Source organism: Canis lupus, chromosome 23, assembly GCF_003254725.2.
Source record: "Canis lupus dingo isolate Sandy chromosome 23, ASM325472v2, whole genome shotgun sequence".
NCBI classification, from domain to species: domain Eukaryota; kingdom Metazoa; phylum Chordata; class Mammalia; order Carnivora; family Canidae; genus Canis; species Canis lupus.
Genome location: NC_064265.1, coordinates 90,538 through 111,287, shown reverse-complemented (window position 1 = coordinate 111,287; position 20,750 = coordinate 90,538). Strand labels below are relative to the sequence as shown.

Here is a 20,750-nt window from a genome sequence, read left to right as displayed (position 1 = left end):
TGGAATAACTAGCTGAATACTTATTAATCAGAATGATTGATTGATTGATAACTTGAGTTATTTATTAATAGCTAACTTTAGCAACATAGACACTTAATTGATAGTGCAGAGTTTTCAAAAATGATTTAACACATTGAAATGTTCATGACATAATGACAATGCAGAAAAGCAGCGTTGAATTACAATCATCACATGAGATCAGTGTGGTAAACCCTGCATAAGTACATTCAGTACACAGGTTCAGTGACATGCACACACATAATTTATATTCTTCATACTTTTGTTCTCTCATTTGTTTTTATACTAAATACGTTGTACTAATTGAATTAAAAAATAGGGAACTTTTATTTTCAAATATGGGGAAGAGTTGGATAAATCTGCTCTTTAAAAAAAAAAAAGATTTTATTTATTTATTCAAGAGAGACACACAGAGAGAGGCAGAGAGAGAAACAGGCTCCAAGCAGACAGCCTGATGCGGGATTCAATTCCAGGACCAGGATCTCGCCCTGAGCCGCCCAGGAGTCCCGCTTTGTCTTTTAAAATCAGGTTTTTCCACTACTCATGGTGCTTTTTCCCAAAAACTAAAAGTAGTGAGAAGGAGGAAAGGAGGAAGACAGGGGAGAGGAGAGCAGGGGAGAGGAGGTTAAAAAGGAAAAAGGAAGAGAAGCAGAAGCCACCATTCCAGGTAATCAGGGCTGGCCTCCTTGGTGTGGCAGCAATATCTTAGTGCCATGCTTGAGACCCTCCCGAGACTCTTCTGGAGGAGGCTCCCTGTGGCAATCCAAGGCTGACCTCACAATCAGGCATACCTCATTTTATTGTGCTTCTCAGATGCTGCATCTTTCACACTGGAGTTCTGTGGCAGCTCTGCATGCAGCAAGTCTGTTGGTGCCATTTTCCCACAGCATTTGTTCCCTTTGTGTTATGTTTTGGTGATTCTTGAAATAGTTCAAACTTTTTCATTATTCTCAGACTTATTCTGGTTACCTGCGATCAAGGATCTTTGGTGTTACTGTTTGAGCCAGAAGATGAGACTGAGTTGCTTCAATCTCATGGTAAAACTTTTACAGATAAGCCAAGAGAGGGGTTTTTGAGATGGAATCTACTCCTGGTGAAGACACTATTAAGATTGTTGACATGATAACAAAAGACTTAGAAGATGACACCAACTTACTTGATAAAGCAGAGGCAGGATTTGAGAGAATTGACTCCAGCTCTGAAAGTTCTACTGTCTGTAAAATGCAATCCATTAAATAGCATTGCCTGCTACTGATAAATCCTTTTTGAAAGTTATACCTATGTACAACTTATACAACAGAGATGAATCTCAAAAACATCAAGATGAGTGAAAACAAAACAAAACAAAACAAAAAAACCCAGAGAAGTCAATAACATAGAATTCCATTTATGTGAACTTTAAAAATATACAAAACTAATCTATAGTGAAATAATAGAATAACATCAGTGTAGCCATTGTCTCTGGAGGTAAGGGCCCAAAATGACTGGGAAGAGGAATAAGGGAACTTTCTGGGTGATAGTCATGTTCTGTACCTGATAGGAGGTTGGTTACATAGGGCTATACATTTGTTAACATAAAGTAAATGTATACTTAAGATTTGTGCATTTTACTATAGGTAAATTTTACAACAAATGAAAAATTTGTAAATAAATATTGACCTCTAGTCCATGTTATTCATGCTTGTGTTTAGAGGTGAGATATACTGATGTCTTTAAATTACTTTAAAATGCATGAAAACAAGATAGGTTGATGGATGAATAGGGAGATGGACAGGTGGATAGACGTGATAAATAAGTAAAGTACAATATTAATGCTAGAATTCAGGTGGTGGGAATATGAATGTTTGCTATAAAATTCTTCTGACTTTGTTGCACATTTGAATGTGTTCATAATATGATGTCAGGGAAAATGCATCCCCCTCTGGATTTCCTCCCCTCACCTTGGGCCCGCCCCATCTGCCCACGCCATCTGCCTCTGAATTTCCCCTTCCTTTCTTACTCCCCTCCACCATCACATGCCCCTTGGCTCCTACTTGTCAACAGTATTTTCGCTACATTCCAGACAAACCAGCGGTAGCACAGAGCACTGGCCTGGTTGGCTGCCAGTGTTTTGGTTTTTTTTGTTTTTGTTTTATGATAGTCACACACACACAGAGAGAGAGAGAGGCAGAGACATAGGCAGAGGGAGAAGCAGGCTCCATGCACCGGGAGCCCGAAGTGGGATTCGATCCCGGGTCTCCAGGATCGCGCCCTGGGCCAAAGGCAGGCGCCAAACCGCTGCACCACCCAGGGATCCCCAGCTGCCAGTGTTAAAGATATATTATTCTGATACTTGTTAAAATGTTGAGGAAGACTTTATTCAATACTATTGCAACAGGGGTCAAGATTATCCAAACAGGAGAGAAACACTGAGCTAAACTCTGAAGACAGCAAGGATAAATAGAGTTTCACATCCAAGGTGGGGAGGGGGGCAGGGAGAGGGGGTAATTTTTGCTACACTAACCTAACAAGACTATCTCAAAGGACTAGACATCAAAGGTGGGGGTAATGAACAGATATCAAGGTTGAGGGCATTCTTACTAGGACAGGGTTAAGCAGGCTAGCTGGCAGGGATAAGACTGGGCAAGGCCCAGCCTTAGTGGAGAGGCAGCTTGGAGGAGCATCACTAAAACTCAGTCAGTCCTTGTCACTAGGTCCAGCTCCTCTGTGAGTGGCAGGAAGGAGAGCCCAGGGACACCATGGAGTGGGCAGTGCTGCCCTCAGTGGCCTCAGAGGTCAAGATCCAACATCCAGTGCACCAGTTCCAATGCTATCCCAGGCTGGAGCAGGAATCCCTCTGCTGTCCTGTGAAGATTGCAAAAGAAACTGGAATTCAAGTTTGCCCAAACACTGAGAGGGAAGGCAGAGCAACAACTACAGCATGGATTAGAAAAGGAAACTGACCATATAGAGATCCCAAGGGGATTGCTCAACCTGACTCAGATGCATCTTATTTTCCTTGTCGCCAGGGCTCAAGCTCAGAGAGACTTCAGAGCGCCCAGCTGCACAAGCCACAGGCCTGTGTCCCTGGAAGCCCTCTCCCTGTCCCCAACACCCCACCCCCGCCCCCATTGGCTGTGGTGCTGCAGACACCAGAGCTGCTCTGATCAGTGTGCTGTTGTGAAATTAAATGGTAACTCCTAATGTAAAGCAATAGGTGGACCCTGAGCAAAAGCTTCCAAAGGATTATCTGTTTCCTTATGCAAATGCAAAATAGATAGTGGCCACTGTACTCTCTCTTGCCTTTTTCTACAGCGGCTGTCAACAGGCTTGCCTGTGAGCATCACAGTTTTATAATGACAAGGAATCAATCCCTATTAGAGCCCTAAATGCTTTACACCAAGTTTTCACTGCAAGTTTTAGAAACCTAAATGTTCAGAAACTCAATTCTTGGTCAACTTGACATGCTAGTTTAGGTGCTGTTTTATGTACTTGGTCATTTATTATAGTACTATTAAATATTCACTTCTTTATATATTACAGAGAATGTCTGTCACTCTCTCAATTTCTTTCTCTACTAGTTCAGATCATGGGATCAACAGCCACATGAGCAGCCTTGTGTAAAGGGTTTTTCTCTTCATGTGGCAGAAGGGAAACGTGCTTGCCTCGTGGACACATGTGCTCTTTCCTTCATGGTACACGAGTGCTGGAAGCCTTGTGCCTCAGTCTTGAGTTCATTATTTCTCTCTGGGTCTCTGCTAGCTTATCTTTGAAGCTGGAGGTTACAGATGAGGGCCTGGGCTGCTCCATCATTTTAACCCAGGTTGAAGTATCAACACTGAAGCTTGCTCATCTCTGTAGATTCTGACCCCCAGACACTACTGTTAACAGAGAAGCCCACCTCGCCCAATTTGTTACATTTGCCCAAGGTCATTCAAACAGCTGAGGTGGATGTGCAGCCTTCCACTTCTTATCAGATACACTATAGGTACTCTGATAGCTTCTACAGGCACTCTCTGTTAGGATTAGAGATCTGGCACATGCCAGAGTCCTAATAGAGAATTATATATAGGCAGTATAATAGCATGTGTTAAATCACAACCCTCTACCACACTCACATCTGCCATCATGCTCTGGCTATTTGGGTGCCCTGCACTTCCTTCCTAATAACAAAAGATGAAAAAGTCCCTTGCATTTCAGCTTACCCTCTGTGCAACATACCCTTCAAAGACTAGAGGACTAGGTGTCCTGCGTGGGTGGAGAAACCACAGTAAAAACCCATCCCTACTCTCAGGAGATAGCCACTACTGCTCAGAAGTACCTGGCTAGGGGCAGCCCCCTCTTTCCCTGCTCTGTGTATCTACTTCTTTCTCTATAACTAAGAAAGCCCTCGCCCACTCCCTCCTGAGGCCATATTGGAGCACAGATGTATACAGTCCCGAACTGCAGGATCTGTTAGCCCACACCATACCAGCTACCGTGTCCAGGTCTTAGTGTCTCTCCATGGTCTCAGCAGACCTCTTGTCCTGTAGGTTTCTGCTGAACTGCCTCTTTTCCCCAGGAGGTCTCCCTGACCATGTTCAGTAGCACCTTTTTCTAGCAATCCCTTCTATTTCACTTCCAACAGAACGCCTACCACTCCCTGATGGCAATTACTGATCACTGCCCTCCACCCTACACACACACCCTAAATCTGGGCTGTGCAACATCACAGCCACCAGCTGTGCTTGGCCATGGGGTGCTTGGAATGAGACTCATCTGATTTGACATCTGCTCTGAGTGTGAAACATACACACAGGATTCCAAATGCTTGGCACACACAAAAGAACATAAAAATATCCCATTAAATAATTGCCTGTGTATGTTGAAATAATATTTTGGATATGCTGGGTCAAATAAAAAAATGTTATTCTCATCTGTGTCTTTTTAATGTACTGGAAAATGCAAAGTCACACATAGTCCACATTCCATCTGTTTTGGACAGTTGCCCTGTGACAAGAAGTCCACGGCTCGTTAGCCGGAGACCTGATGGCCAGGGAGAAGTCCCTTCTGGGTTTGTTGGTTGAATAAATAAATGCGTTGTGAGAAAGAGAAGCCAAGGACCTTTTCCCAAATAAAGGCTAACTCTTTTATGTCTTGCAAAAGAGTTCCCCAGAACAAAGCGCAGTCTTCCTTGGCCTCTGAAACCGAGCCCCTGCTCTGGGAAGTCCTGGACTGAGGCCCGGTGCTGAGCCCCCAGGGTCACAGGAGGCAGGGTTGGGGGTTGCTCGCACTGCGGGCCCTGGGAGGAGCGACACCTTCTGCGAGAGCACAGCGGGCTGGGGAGCCCCGCGCCCGGAGTCGGAGTCGGAGCAGGGCCCACCGGAGGGACCAGGCCCGGGAGCCGCGGGGGGCGGCGGGGAGGCGCCTGGAAGAGCGCGGGGCTGGGCGGGGAGAGAGCCCGGCGGGCGGGGCGGGGGCGGGGGCGGGGGCGGGGCCGGGGCGAGAAGTCGCGCGAGAGCGGGCAAGGCTTCCCCGGGGAAGGCCCGGCCGGGGCGGGGCGGGGCGGGGCCGAGGAGCGCGGAGCCGGGGCGCTGCTCGCTGCCTCGCGCCGTCGCCTTCGTCGCCCTCGTCGCCCTCGTCGCCTTCGGAGCTCGTCCGCCTGCGAGCGCACCATGGCCGGGCCCCCGCGCTCCCCGCCGCTCCTGCTGGCCGCCCTGGCCCTCGCCCTGGCCCTCGCCCTGGCCCTGGCCGCGGCCGCGAGCCCCGGGGCCGGCCGGAGAGGCAGCAGGCCCGGCGCGGTGGGCGGCGCGGTGGACGCGGACGTCGGGGAGGAGGGCGTGCAGCAGGCGCTGGACTTCGCCGTGCGCGAGTACAACCGGGCGAGCAACGACGCCTACCACAGCCGCGCCCTGCGAGTGCTGCGCGCCCGCAAGCAGGTGCGTGTCCCGGGCGCCGCGAGCCGCGAGCCGCGAGCCGCCAGCCGCGAGCCGCGAGCCGCGGGCGGGGTCGGTCCGCTGGCCCCGGGCGCCGCCGCCTGACGCCCGCGCTCGGCCGCCGGACCCGCCCGACCCGCCCGACCCGATCGGCCTCGCGGGGACTCGGCCCCGCCCGCCCCGCCCCGCCCGCTGCTCGCCCGCTGCTCGCCCGCAGCTCGCTCTACGCGCGCGTCCCCGGGAGCACCCAGGCGCCGGGCGCGCCATCGCCTCCCCCTGCGCCCCCAGACGCCGGCCTGGCCGCAGCCCGCGCGGGGTCAGGGGCGCCCGCATCCCCGCCGCCTCCGCGCCGTGCGCCAGCCCCGCGGGCCCAGAGCTCCCGGCCGCGGGCGAGGGGAAGCGCGGCACGCCCGGCCGCCTTCTGGCTCGGCCGCTCAGCGAGGCTCTCGACACTCTTGCAACCTCTAGTGTCAGACTTAGAAAGCGGCAGCAGAAATAGTGCACAAGATCCTTGCAGATCCTACACCTGGATTCCTTATGTGTTAAAGTCTTACCATTTTGCTTTCCATCGGGCACATACGTGTGTGCAGGGCTGTGGGCATCTGTGTTTCTGTATTTCTGAGTCTTTTGAGAGTTACCACCTCAGTGTGTTCTCCCGAGGAACGAGGGCATTTTCTGACCTAGCGAAGGGAACACTTTAGAAATCAGAACCCAAACTGACGTGATCATCTACTCCACAGACCTTATTCAGATGTCACTGACTGTCCCGCTGATGTCCTTTATAGCCAGGACGGCCAGGCCGTGGGCTGCAGCCACTGTCCTGCAGCCTCCTCCTTTCCTCTGGACCCCCTTCCATCTATGACCTTGGCATTCTTGAAGGATCCAGCCAGTTGTGGTGCACACTGGGGCACACTGAATTGCCATCATGTTTCCTCGAGATGATTGGGGTTATACAGAAGAGGCCCATTCTTCTTAAGGCCTCCTCTTAACAGGTCCCCCTAAATTAACCTGGCCTCCATGTCCTCCTCCGGTGATGGAGTTTGGGGCCCATAGCAAACATCTTCCCTGAAGTGGGGCCCTGGCTGCTCCCTGAGCACCCAGACTGAGGCTGTCAGCAAACACAGATGGGCCAGTGAGCTAGGCTGTGGTACCCAGTGCATCTCAGAGTAGAGGGTCTGTCATATGAATTCAGACCTGTCCAGACATCCTGGTGGAAAGCCCTGGAGTGTTGCTTCCCTCCACAGGGCATGTCCACGGGAATAGCCTCTCATGTGTGCCATCACAGTCCCCATCCCAATATGCACCCCTCCCCCCCCCATCACCATCACCCAGGGGGTAGTTGAGTGGACTGCTCCTGACCCCTGCCTCTGCCAGCCTGCCCTGGAGTTCTGGTCAGATAAGGAGCATAGTCACCAGAGTCCAGAAGGGGGTAGGAGGGGGTGTCAGGAAGGGCCACTGGGCTTTGTGCTTATCCTGTAAAGATGGCTAGGATTCAGGCCAGCTGATCTGTGGCCTCGTGGAGAGCAGAACAGAGCCTCAGAGCAACAAAAGCCTGGAAGTGCATGCCTGCATTTCCATCTTCTCTTGAAACGTCACAAGGTGGGACCAGAACAGACCGTTTCTCCCCTGCAGCTGTGGCTGGCGCTGAGTGCTTTGGGTGGAACGTGTGCTCCCCTGCTCCCTAGGTTCCCCCCACTTGTTCCTCTCCATTGCGGCACTGGCTTGGCATCACAGCTCATTGGGGAAAGTAACAGCAGAGGGATCATGGGACCTGCTTGTGGTTCCACCAGATAAGATGTGGAGCCTGGTCCTAGGTCCTCATCCCATGTTTCTCCAAGTTCTAAAGATCTATCCTGTAATGTCAAATGTAGAAGACAGGCAGATGTGTGACACACTTCAGAAATACTCCCATCAAAAATCACACGTAAAAGGCAGGCATTCCAGGGACAGGGTTTTATTTGGCTAAGACACAAACGAGAGAGAGGCCTCTCATTTCCTACTGCGAAATGAGGGAATAAATAAACGTTTGTTACACTGAGGAAATGTGAAAATGTATAGGGTTGACCCTATTAATTGGAATTAAGCTAAGATGTACCCGTCACATGATCCTCTTCCTGAGCCAGATCCGCTGTTTCAGCACAGAGCCCTTGCTGTATGCTTAGTGTCTTCCCTGGCTCCGGGAACTGGAGAAGTTTATCAGCCAGCTCCCGTCTGGCTTCCCAAAGCGCACCTTCCCTCCTAAACCCAGGTAACAGAATTTTGGTCCCTGGCTTCCACCTTCTATCCTCCTGCTTCTCCTCCTGCCAGGCTGCCTGAGACCTTCTGGAGCCTCTCTGTGAACAAGTTACAAGAAGGCTCTGGGTACAGCTGCTGGGCCAGCCCTCAGAGGGTGGCTGTGGTTTTCCAACGTACCTGCTTTGACAACAATGAATGCTGTTATGAGGGCCCCCCATAGCAGGAAGGTAACTACGTGTGTGTGAAATTGGCAGATGTAAACAAATCCTGCTCTTTACGTGTACAGGTTGTGTCTGGGATGAACTACTTCTTGGAGGTGGAGATTGGACGAACGAGATGTACCAAGTCCCAGCCCAACTTGGACAACTGTCCCTTTCATGACCAGCCACACCTGATGAGGGTATGTGCCTGTGAGATGCATTGTATATGAGTGCTTGGGATGTGGGTGTGCAGGTGTCAGGGTACCTGTGGGGGAAGGTTGTATGTGTGTGCACATGACTAATTTGAGTTTATAAGTGGGTTTTAGCTGATGAGTTGGGGCATTGTGCACTGTGTGGATTGTTGCTTGTGGAGGACTGTGGGGTGTTTGCTGGAAAGAGAGATGACCTCTTAATCCCAATCTTGGCCATCTGAACAGATTAGAGAGAATTAGAGACCTATAAGCAGCCAAAACCCTCTGATCCTGCTCTTCTCACCAAATACTAGTCTCTCTAGTGGAGGAAGCCGTACTCCTCCCATAGCTACCCTATTCCCTGTGTCTTTGGGTGTTTTCTGAACTCTGGTCCCTGTCCCTGTATACCTGTATTAGTCCTGGCCCACTGGACATGCAGAGGACTTGGGGGCAGCGCCCTGTCCCTCAGGGGCTCTGTGATCTTGCACAGGCTGCACCTTAAAGGGATGTGCAGGGGGAATGAGCTGGTGGAATCCTGCTGGTTAGAGTTAGGAGACAGGATCCCATGTCTTGGACTTAAGGAGTGGGTGGGGTGACTGAGAGGTCACTGCGAACCCCTGCTTAGCGTTCTGGGGCTCAGCAGGGTGGGGGCTGAGAATCCCACCACCCTTTCTCACCTGTGCTTCTGACTTCTCCAGGCTGAGCTTTTTCCTGTAACCCTAATTATCTTTCTCTCTCTCCTTTCACAGAAAACGCTCTGCTCTTTCCAGATATATACTGTCCCCTGGCTGGGCAAGACCTCCTTGGTGAAGTCCAGCTGCCAGGATGTATAGAAGACCTGCTCTAGCCCCCTCTCCCACTCCCCTATTCCCTTGTAGACCTCCTAAGCCCTAGAAGGTTGGCCCTGCTCAAGTGACATCCCCTGTGTGCTGGTGATCCCAGGAGACAGAGAAGGATTCTGAGGCTTTTTTTGAACAACTAAATAACTGTAACTCTTCTCTTTTCATTGCTCTCCAAATGCATAAGTATGTAGTACACGTATTCTGCTCTATCATAATTAATAAAAAGTAACATCAGCTACTTACTTCTTGACTTATTTACTGTCTTGGGAATATATACGGAAGAAGGGTTTGGACAGTGCCTTTAAGAGCTTCTAGTCCCAATGACTCTAGAGGGCAGAGGAGGAGCAGAGAGCTGACTGGTTCCTGCTGGGGAAGTCAGGGGAGCATGCTGCCACTTTTGGGGTGATTGAGTCAGGGGCAGGCTGGGAACCCAGGCCTCCCGGTGTGGTGACCCCTGGTTATCACACAAGGGAGAGGAGAAGACGTAGTATGCTGATCCTGGAGACAGGGCTGCGGTGTTTGATAAGAAGTCAGATGATAAGACACTAGACAGGAGGAAGCGGACAGGTGGAGCCCGTTGCCCCGGGCCACCCTGAGCAGGGCTCTGCTCGGTCAGATTTCAGCCATATGTGCTGAGCTCATCACACTTTTGGGCCGATTTTCACCGGTCAGGTTCTTTAGAGAGTAAATAAATAATGATTTACGTCTACTTCTCTCCACAAAAGACTTAAGGCACCTGCAGGTGACAAAGTATATGTAACTATTGGGGAAATATCCAGCAGAATCAAGGTCAATCCAATCAGAATCAGAAGTGAAATAAAACTGAAAGCCACACCCTCAGATATATTCCAAGAAGTTGTATCTATAAAGAGTTTTACAGATTTGTGCCCTCCCTGTTTTCTGGGGTTCCATTTAAAATAGTCCTTGTATAGAGCTTCATGTAAGGGATACAGAATTGAAACCATAGGGACGCCTGGGTGGCTCAGTTGAGCATCTGCCTTCGGCCTAGGGTGTGATCCTGGGGTCCTGGGATTGAGTCCCACATCAGGCTCCTTGCATGGAGCATGCTTCTCCCTCTGCCTGTGTCTCTGCCTCTCTCTGTCTCTCATGAATAAATAAAATCTTAAGAAAAAAAAGAGTTGAAACCATAAACAGGATTGACATAGCACTGGCTTCTTACTCAGAAGACTTTAGAATTAACAGGGAATGTTACTCTACTTCACCATCATTCTATAGACTAGTGCGTGCCTTAGAACCCTAAGATAGGAAAGATCCAGTCCTAACAAAGGAGAACTTAACACACACATCCTGTGCTGCCCTTCCATTCACCTTTCACTGCAGAGGAGTGAAGCCCTCTCATGGGGGTGGTAGTGCTGGGACCATGTGCCCTGATGTCGTCCACATGCAGAGGAGCATGGATGAAGTCATGTGACCTGTTGTCCTGAACACAGAAGATGAAATGACGAATGGAATTCCCCTAGATGCTCCCAAGTCCCAGCATTCCAGGTATGGTGGCTGCTTCTGGCAAAGGTAGACCCCAGCACAGTGCCAGGGAAGGGCTGCATGGGGACCCACCCTGCATGCCTCCTCTGGATGACTAGATGGGCCCCAGCAAGATTGCGTACCTTGTCTCCTGTTCACCATTATGAAAAAAGATGCACAGTTGCTGAGAGAGTCTTTCGAAATAGAGTTCACAAGACATGGGGGCACTAGGGCCTGTGCCACACTCTCTTCTGTTTCCATTCTCCAGACATTTGTCAATAGCAGCTGGACTACCTGGAACACAGCCTTCCACTTTGGACCCAAATAGAAATACTGTAACACCAGTTTGCCAGATAGCCAATCATGTAAGAGGCAGTAAATAAATATGAACTCTGCCAGTACCAGTCATTATTTCAAAACAAGTTATGAAACCTTTACTCCCAGCTCCAAGGTCAAGCACACTTTGGATTTCAGTGGCCTTTCGATCATAATCTTTTAAGACCCCAAATAAACACTCTGGCTGCTTGACAGTTTCTTCAGGTTGGACACCATCCTTTACTTAATGAAAGGCACTGGGGGTCGGAGAGGCAAAGCACTGCCCACAGGCCTTGACAGGTGAAGTATGAGCCCGGGCCTGGTCCCTGTAGGGCTGCATGAACTTGAGGATGTGTTGGGAGGCAGGGGCCCTGGCAGAGCCAGCAGTACACAGAAGTGGTATCCTAGGACTGAGTGTGATCTGAACAGGGTCTTTCCTATCTTGGTGAAAAATCTTGGGTTTACATGAACAACCAGCATGCGGGCACCACAATGAAATGCTGATTTCCTATAAAGCCATTCCCTTGTGGACACACTTCCAATTCTCTTTTCCTTGTGGAAGTTGGGAGTGAGAGGTGAAGAGTTGTACACACAGCTTGGCTCATCTGAAGCTCTCCACACCTTCTCCCACTACCTAGGCCTTGTTCCACCACAGCACAGGGGTCCAGGTTGATGCTACCCTGGGAGCCCCATGGTATGGACAACTTAACCCTGAGGCTCTGGGTGAAGTGGTGTGACCAAGAAGATCCTGCAACCTGACATCATGTAGACTAGCGTGTCTAGGGGTAGAATCAACAGTCCCTGCAACTTTTATGTGCATGATTTTATTTTTATGTTTATTTATTTTAAGTATAATTTATACAAAATTATTTATATAAATGTCTCTATTTTTTAAAGATTTTATTTATTCATGAGACACAGAGACAGAGACAGAGACAGAGACACAGGCAGAGGGAGAGGCAGGCTCCATGCAGGGAGCCTGATGTGGGACTCCATCCCAGGACTCCAGGATCACATCCTGGGCGGAAGGCAGGCACTCAACCACTGAGCCACCCAGGCGTCCCTACATAAATGTCTTTAGCATAGTCCTTGGCTCTGAGTAAAACACTCAATAGGTTTTCAATATTTTTTCATTGATCTCATTACATATTGTGGTGGTTTAAACATGGCCTCCATAATCTTTGATACTCCTTACATTGAGAGGTAGGGTCTGTGAGCTGCATCTTGACTCTGTTGGGGAACATTATTGAAAAGATGTGACAGGATTAACCTGTGAGCTGGTCCTGAGCACTTGGAGGCTTCTCACCCCCTCCCCTGCCCTGGGAATATGGGTTCCACTGGTCTTTTCTGCTTCCAGATACTGTTCCAAGGACATAGCCTGGAGATGGTGATGTGGTGCTGAGACTATCTGAATGGTGTGTATTACTGAACCCACTTAGGTCCTCTTTTATAAACTTTTAAGATTTAGCAGGTGGGTAAGGGTCCATTTATCTTGCTGCCACCTAAGAGAAACCTCATATATTGAGTTGCCTTTCCTTATTAAAACTGCCATCTGTCAACCTGGAGGGACCTGCTTCTTTCTCAGCCTCTCCCTGCCCTCTGAGTACAGGGGCAGTTTCAGATTATACCAGGGAAGCTCCCAAGAGGGTTGTGAACCACCACTCTAAGTGAGTCTGTACAGGCTTCAAGTAAAAACTGCAGAGGAAGTGGCCTTGTGACCACCAAGGAGGAGTCAGAGAAGATCCCAGCACTTCTGCCAACCTGCCCTGTGGGATGCCAGCATCCCTGCAAGTAGCCTGACTCCCCAGTACCTTTGTGTTGGAGATGCCCTTTGCATGTCCCAGCTGAGCTGCTGGCCAAGTGATGGCTCACCATGGACAAGCACCCCAATTGAGCGCTCAGGTGACTGCAGCCCTGGCTGTCATCCGACTGCAATCACAGGAGAGCCCGCAAGCAAGGATTTCCCATCTGTTTTCTTCCCAAATCCTGAGTCCACAAAACTGTGAGCAACAGAAAATGTGTCTGGGAAACACCTGTGTGTGTGTGTGTGTGTGTGTGTGTGTGTGTGTCTGTGTGTGTCTCTGCATGTGTGTGTACACATGTGTGTTGGATGGGGTGAAGCCCAGGGGACCTGGAGCCAGATGCCCTGGGTGAGAATGCCACTGGCTCTGTGACCTGTACAAGCTCTTTACTCTCTCAGACCCTCACTTATTCTCAGCAAGGGGGCAGTAGAAGTCCCCTCCCCATGGGGTTATGGGAATTAATGTGTTCATATCTGTCAAGCACTTTGAACAGTTCAGTTTGTCACATAAATACATATGTTTATTCCAGTCAGAATATTCATAGCTTTTAATTTTGTTTAGTGTAAGAGTTTAACTTCATTTTTCAAATGACACTGTTAGTTTTTTCTTTCTGTGAGATTTCCAAGAACTGCTTCAAAAGGCCATTGTGTGTATAGGGAATTCTATTGCATCCTATCAGTTTCTATATTTCTGTCTTAAATCTAGCTGGGTTTATTTTTCTGTGCCAACTGCTCTATTTAAAATATGTTTTAATATTTCTTAGATAAGTAGCATTCTCTTTACTCTTTTCTAAATTTTATTTCTGAATATGTTGTATCTGTTCTCTTGATGAAATTATTTTCTTTTCCAGCTCAAAAAGTATAATCGTTGCTTTTCGAAAAAGATAGCATTTAATATTTGAGCTTTACATTCTAGAATATCATATATTTCACAATGTACTTAGGCTTTTATTATGTCCTCCAGTAGTATAAAGTAAATTTTTATGGATCTTTCATATTTCCTGTGAAATCTATGCCTGGATATTTTACAGTTTTGCCAGGAATATTTCCCCATTGTATCTACTGGTCAATACTGATATTAAAGAAAATAGTTGACCTTACCTGTTTTCCTTACATCTTGGTGGCTCAAAATTTATAGACACTTAGAGGTCTGGGTTTCTTTGGTCCATTACTGCTACCAGATGCAGATAGACAGGAATGAACTTGGACATGGTGACAAGCCCTGTTAGAAGATGCAGAGAGAGGAGAAGGCCAGCCCTGTCCCAAACCTATAGGCCCAAACTAGAGAGAAAGGCCCTGGGAAGCTGTAGTAAAATTACCCATTCCTTTTCATTATGCTCTATAATGCTAACAAACACACACAAAATTGAACAGCAGTTCCTCAACTGAGAGCCAAAATAAGGAGCAAATTTTTCAAACCACCTTATATCAGTTCTCTCACTCTTGGCACTGGGGGTCCCCAGAGATCACCTCAAGATTACAGTACCTGAAGTCTATTCAGCCCAGGTTCAGATACTCACTCAGGAGTCATTTGGATGTCGGCCAGGGTGTCCAGCACCACGAGACCAGATAAGGTGCATATGTGGTCTCAGGTGTGACTGCACATGCAATCACCTGGGAAGCTTTAAAAAATACTGATGCCTGGTGCCCCTCAGAGAAATTCTGACTTAATTGATCCAAACTGGGGCCTGGGCACTGGGATTTTATAATAGTACCCAACTGATTCCCCAAGGAATCACTGAACTATAACCCAATTAGATTTCCTGGCTAAGTTCAGTTGCTCCTAAAACACCTGCAAATGGCAGCAGGTAGAGGGCTCTCTCTCAGAGTCACACCTGCATCTAAACATGTTTTTGATCCCAAGTAGCCCCCTAGATGTACAGCTCAGCCCCCTCCTTGATCCCCAGTAAATAAAACACAACCAAATGAAACCAAATGAAAATGCCCTTCACCCAAAAGTGTGTGTTAGGTCAGTGAACTTTCGTGCAGATTTTAGGCGACTCAGCAGGTTTCTTCTACTCCAACACTGGCATTCCTGATTTTGCAATGTCCTTGGCCTCACTTCTGGAGGTAGTTGTCATATGGCCTTCATCGCACCAAATCACTGACCTTATTTGTCTAATAGATTCCTCTTTTCCTTAGCGTTTTCTGTTTGTCCACCTCACATCCCTTTCCTCTGATCCCTAAGCAGGTTCAAACCCTCCCTCTGTAGAGCGGAACAATTCAGCCCTTTCTAGACTTCCCCACAGCCATGAAGGTGTTCAGAAAATATAGTGCTTCCTCGTGGATAGGATCCAACATTTTTGTGAGGTATTTTTAATCATGATGAGCAACATTTATTTTTCTTTTACCCAAATCCAGACCCCTAAGGTAAAGACTAAGAAAAATGTCCACCTTTCCTGAATGTCTACTTTCACGGTGCTGAGGATTGTTTACCCCACAGGTGTGTGCATTCCTCACTGGTCACCCTTACCACGTGACAGCATCATCAGCAGATAATCCCTGAGGTTGGTGCTGACTCACAAACCAATGAGGGCCTGGCCTTCTCATGATAGTAATTATAGAGGGCCATCCAGATGGTGATGCATCCTCCTTCTCTCTCCCTCTGCCAATTTCCAGGAAAGCTGACTCTACCCTTTGGGTCATGACTTGAAGAATGTGATCTTGGCTAAAATAGTCAGAGCAGCCAGTATCCCCTAAGCCTTAGTAACTGGCTTAAGCCAAGTCTGGCCACCTGTGGATCATGAGACTTCATGGTGGAATTTTCATTCAAATTTGTGAACAGCAGGCTCTCTCTTTTTTGCTGGGCATGAAGATGAGAAGACAGGAGGTCCAGATCAGCTGTTTGAAAATGAAATCATATTACAGAGGGCATCAGAACTGAGTCAAGAGACAGCAAAGATGAGTCCCTGCACCAAGCAGGGCCTGATGTCAGCCCCTCCTCTGGACATTTAGTTATGTGAAAGAGTCATTTCCCTTCTTTGGGCCTCTCAGGTTGGGTTTCCAGCACTTGTTCCCTTATAAGTCATAACTGAGAAAAGCAGGCAAATACTGAACTCACCATTCATTTATCAGACCTGATAGTCCTATGATATCTCTTGACTGTTTTAAAAGTAACAGCCCTTTAGTAAAACTAAAGGATTAGTTTTCAGAAAGAGGGGACCCTGCCCTCTCTACCACAGAAGCATCAGACTACTCTTAGAAGTTCAGTGGTGACAGGTAGCTAACAAATAGAGGCACAAGGGATGCCTGGGTGCCTCGGTGGTTGAGAGTCTGCCTTTGGCTCAGGGGTGATCCTGGGGGTCCGGGATTGAGTCCCACATTGGGCTCCTTGCATGGAGCCTGCTTCTCCCTCTGCCTGTGTCTCTGCCTCTCTCTGTGTGTCTCTCATGAATAAATAAAATCTTAAAAAAAAAACAAATAGAGGCATGAGTCAGACATTTAATAACCATAATGGCATTTACCAGTATATAAACAGATAATAGATATTGTTATTGTGAAGGGCAATCTCAGAAACCAAAGCTGTGAAATTGGTGGGCATGGGTCAGGTACTTAAAAAGCTGTTAGACTCCCAAAAACCTAAGACTCCCAACCCACAACAAGTTGGTCAGGGAAGGGTTAGATCAACATTAGGTCACTCACTAACCTCAAAAAAATTTCTAGGCAGTGAAACACACTGTAAAACACCTCAAAAATCCCCAACCCAGTAGCACATCCCTCTTAGATATTAATTCGGTCCTGAAATAACCAATGTTTACCTAAGGAGATGGAATTCCCAAGTTTCAAAGAGTTGAGTGCTCTACCTTCCAACACACTGACTTGTTTTATATCTAAGAGCTGTGGCCCCAGATGCTATGAATGTCTACAAAAATGAAAAAAAAAATCTTACTGAGACTAAAATTACAATGGTCATTATGGGGAACATTTCAGTTAGACAATCTTATCACTTATGAAATGTACTTGAAAGCAAGGGTTTACAAATCAAACAACCAGAATGGGATTTTAACTGGTATGCAGAAGACTCCAAAATGCTTCAGGATTCTAAAATAGCTTCATTGAAAGATTCATTATGAAGGCTAATGGAAACTCAAAGACACAAGAGGCATGTCAAAAGACTATAAAATCAATGTGACTGCTACTACTACCCTCTATCCTCCTTTACCTGAATACTCATTGTCTACTACTTCTGTTTGAATCATCTCTCCAATTTGAGAGACTACAAGACCTAAACAAAAATCTTCCCCATTAAAAAAAAAAAAAAAAAATCTTCCCCCATTAGTAGCCTTACAGCTGCAATAGCTCAAATGCCAGAAACCTAAAACAATAACCTGGGCCTCCTTGGTTTCACCCTCATAAGGGTCATTATCAAAACATTGGTCAAAATATCAATGTTTCATTTACAATCAACTGAAAAACTACCCTCAAGGGGCTGCCTTCCTGTTGGACCACTCTCAGGGTTGATGGGATTCTAGTAAAAGATTCTTCAGGGAAGTGTTGTAAGTTACTTTCTTAAATGGCCAAAGGGGATCTAAAGCTAAAATTAAGGGAAAACTTTGGCAAATTCTGATAGATATCAGGGCTACTCACTCTACTTTAAACCCACTTGCTCCAGAGCCTACAAATAGCCTTCGGGGAAAACTGGCAGAAGCCAGCTAAGGGTAAGAATTCCTACCAGAGTCAACTCTCCTGGCTGTCTGCCTCTAGTATCTACTCAAGAGAGGAAGACAAAATTTCAAGTTGTCCTTTCATTTCCAAGTTCAGACTTATGAATCTGGTTTATGGATGTCTATTGGTTATTTATCTTTTTCTTTCTCAAGGACAGCTGTTACCTCTTATTTGTTTTGTTTTGTGTCCTGAGAATTTGTCTTGTCCACCACAGGTTGGAGGCCCCAAAAGTATGGCCAGACAAAAATGTGGGCTGCACTGCATTCTCAACTAGGACTCTACCAACTGTTGCCAACTCTCAGGAAAATTACCTAAGTCTTTCTTACTTTTGGCTATACTAGGGTTCTAAGACTTGGGAGGGTGGTATCTTTTGTACTCTTTTGGGGGCCATCTCTGATAACAGTGGGGTTTTTAGTACTTCCAGGAATATTTACTGTTTGTCCCAGATGAAACCTGGCAAGATATTTAAAAGGGTTTTTTTGAAGTAGTTCTGTGGTCAGAAGTTGGCCAGATTGGAAGCGAGTATTAAGAGGCTAATAGAAGTCCTTTCTGCCCCTCGCCATTGCCAAGTAAGCATCGGTAAAGTCTCCCCTCCCCACGCCCGCACGTCTAAGTCAGAGTCTCCCAAAGAGCCGAGCAGCTGCGGAAGCTCTTCATCGGAGGTTTGAGCTTGGAAACGACCGATGAGAGTCTGAGGAGCCATTCTGAGCAATGGGGGAGGCTTGCGGACTGTGTGGCCATGAGAGACCCCAAGGCCAAGCGCTCCAGAGGCTTTGGGGTCGGCCCGGGCCCCCTGGAGGAGGCGGCCGCGCAGGAACCTGGGCCGCCCGAGGTGGCGGGAGAGCCTGGAACCAGAGGGCTGTCTCCCCAGGAGATTCTCGAAGACCCGGTGCCCACTGAACTGTGAACTAGATTTTTGTCGGTGGCATTAAAGGAGACCCTGAAGAACATCATCCAAGAGATTGTTTGGAACAGTATGGGAACGTGGAGGTGATGGAGACCGTGACCGACCGAGGCCGTGGCGAAGAGAGAGGCTTTGCCTTTGTGACCTTTGACGACCACGACTCTGTAGACAAGATTGTCATTCAGAAATGCCATCCTGTGAAGGGCCACAGCTGTGAAGTAAGGAAAGCCCTATGGAAGCAAGAGATGGCTAGAGCTCCGTCCAGCCAAAGAGGCCGAAGCGGTTCTGGAAACTTGGGTGGTGGTCGTGGAGCTGGTGTTGGTGGGAATGACAGCTTTGGTCGTGGAGGGAACCTCAGTGGTCGAGGTGGCTTCGGTGGCAGTCGAGGTGGTGGTGGATACGGTGGCAGTGGGGATGGCCGTCACGGATTTGGTAATGACGGAAGCCACTTCGGAGGTGGCAGAAGCTATAACGATTTTGGCAATTACAACAATCAATCCTCAAATTTTGGACCCATGAAAGGAGGAAATTTTGGAGGCAGAAGCTCTGGCCCCTATGGTGGTGGAGGCCAATACTTTGCCAAACCACGAAACCAAGGTGGCTGTGGCGGTTCCAGCAGCAGCAGCAGCTATGGCGGTGGCAGAAGGTTTTAATTACTGCCAGGAAACAGAGCTTGGCAGGAGAGGAGAGCCAGAGGAGTGACAGGGAAGCTACAGGCTACAACAGATTTGTGACCTCAGCCAAGCACAGTGGTGGCAGGGCCTAGCTGCTACAAAGAAGACCTGTTTTAGACAATACTCATGTGTATGGGCAAAAAACTCGAGGACTGTATTTGTGACTAATTGTATGACAGGTTATTTTAGTTTCTGTTCTGTGGAAAGTGTAAAGCATTCCAACAAAGGGTTTTAATGTAGATTTTTTTTTTTTTGCACCCATGCTGTTGATTGCTAAATGTAATAGTCTGATCATGACGCTGAATAGATGTGTCTTTAAAAAAAAAAAAAAAAAAGAGGCTAATAGAAAATTTCTTTGCTGCCCTTTTTCCTAAGCTAAATGAAATTAGGTACCCAGAAGGAAAGACAAGCATTTCAAAGACAATGGTTCTAAATATAGAACACAGAAATTTTTTGATTCCCATTTTTGTTGAAGGTTGTCTCCCTGATATATATATATATATATATATATATATATATATATATATATATATTATCTCCATTTATATATATATATATAAATGGAGATAATACAGTGGATGGTTGGCTCAGCCCCTTGACAGCATTCAGGTTGCAAACCAATTTTTTGAGGAATTAAAACACCTGTCTTAAAAAAAATAAAATTAAAATTAAAAATTAAAAAAATAAAAAAATAAAACACCTGTCTTATTTTACAAATTGAGTTTTTACAAGAACAGAAATGCAGAAAGACCCATTCACCTAAGCAATTCAAGGCCCACGCATCTTTTTACCAATGACAAAGCTCCCCTATTCATCTTAATGCCAATAGGAAACCTGAGCAAGACAGAATGGCCCACAGTGCCCCTGAGCTGACACAAACAGGCTCACTAAGCCCCAACCAACCAGTGAGCTACTTAAACCAGGCACAATTCCTATGATTACCAAAAGGGAAGACTCTATACATCCCCATACTTCCTCACTCTGCCCTATATACATAGCCCCTCACCACCACCTCATGGCAGATGGTCTCTCCTTTGCTGTCCTGCTGACTGCTCCCTGGCAGTATATTCAATAAACTTCTACCTCTTTTGTTCTGCCTTGTGTGAATTTAGTGTGTATATACAGACCACATCTTCTTTATCCATTCATCTTTCGATGGACACCAAGGCTTCTTCCACAGTTTGGCTATTGTGGACATTGCTGCTATAAACACTGAGGTGCATGTGTCTCAGCTTTTCACCACATCTGTGTCTTTGGGGTAAATCCTCGGTAGTGCAATTGCTGGGTCGTACGGTAGCTCTATTTTTCACTCTTTGAGGAGCCTCCACACAGTTTTCCAGAGTGGCTGTGCCAGTTCACATTCCCACCAACAGTGCAAGAGGGTTCCCCTGTCTCCACATCCTCTCCAACATTTGTTGTTTCCTGTCTTGTTTATTTTCAACATTCTCACTGGTGTGAGGTGGGATCTCATTGTGGTTTTGATTTGTATTTTCCTGATGGCAAGTGACGTGGAGTATTTTCTCATGTGT

At 47.3% G+C, this 20,750-nt stretch overlaps 2 protein-coding genes and 1 pseudogene across 3 annotated transcripts in view; all 3 read left to right on the top strand.

The window, feature by feature from the left end:
- The window catches only part of LOC112668863 (cystatin-9-like), a 1,128,704-nt gene that overhangs the window by 1,067,248 nt on the left and 40,706 nt on the right, over nt 1-20,750 (top strand). The window lies entirely within an intron of this gene.
- LOC112668861 (cystatin-C-like) lies at nt 5,555-9,622 on the top strand. The gene is made up of 3 exons (XM_025461525.3): nt 5,555-5,915; nt 8,434-8,547; nt 9,288-9,622. The coding sequence occupies exons 1-3, from the start codon at nt 5,652-5,654 to the stop codon at nt 9,369-9,371; spliced, it is 462 nt and encodes a 153-aa protein (XP_025317310.1). The 5' UTR covers nt 5,555-5,651; the 3' UTR covers nt 9,372-9,622.
- LOC112668897 (heterogeneous nuclear ribonucleoprotein A1-like) lies at nt 10,840-19,473 on the top strand (annotated as a pseudogene).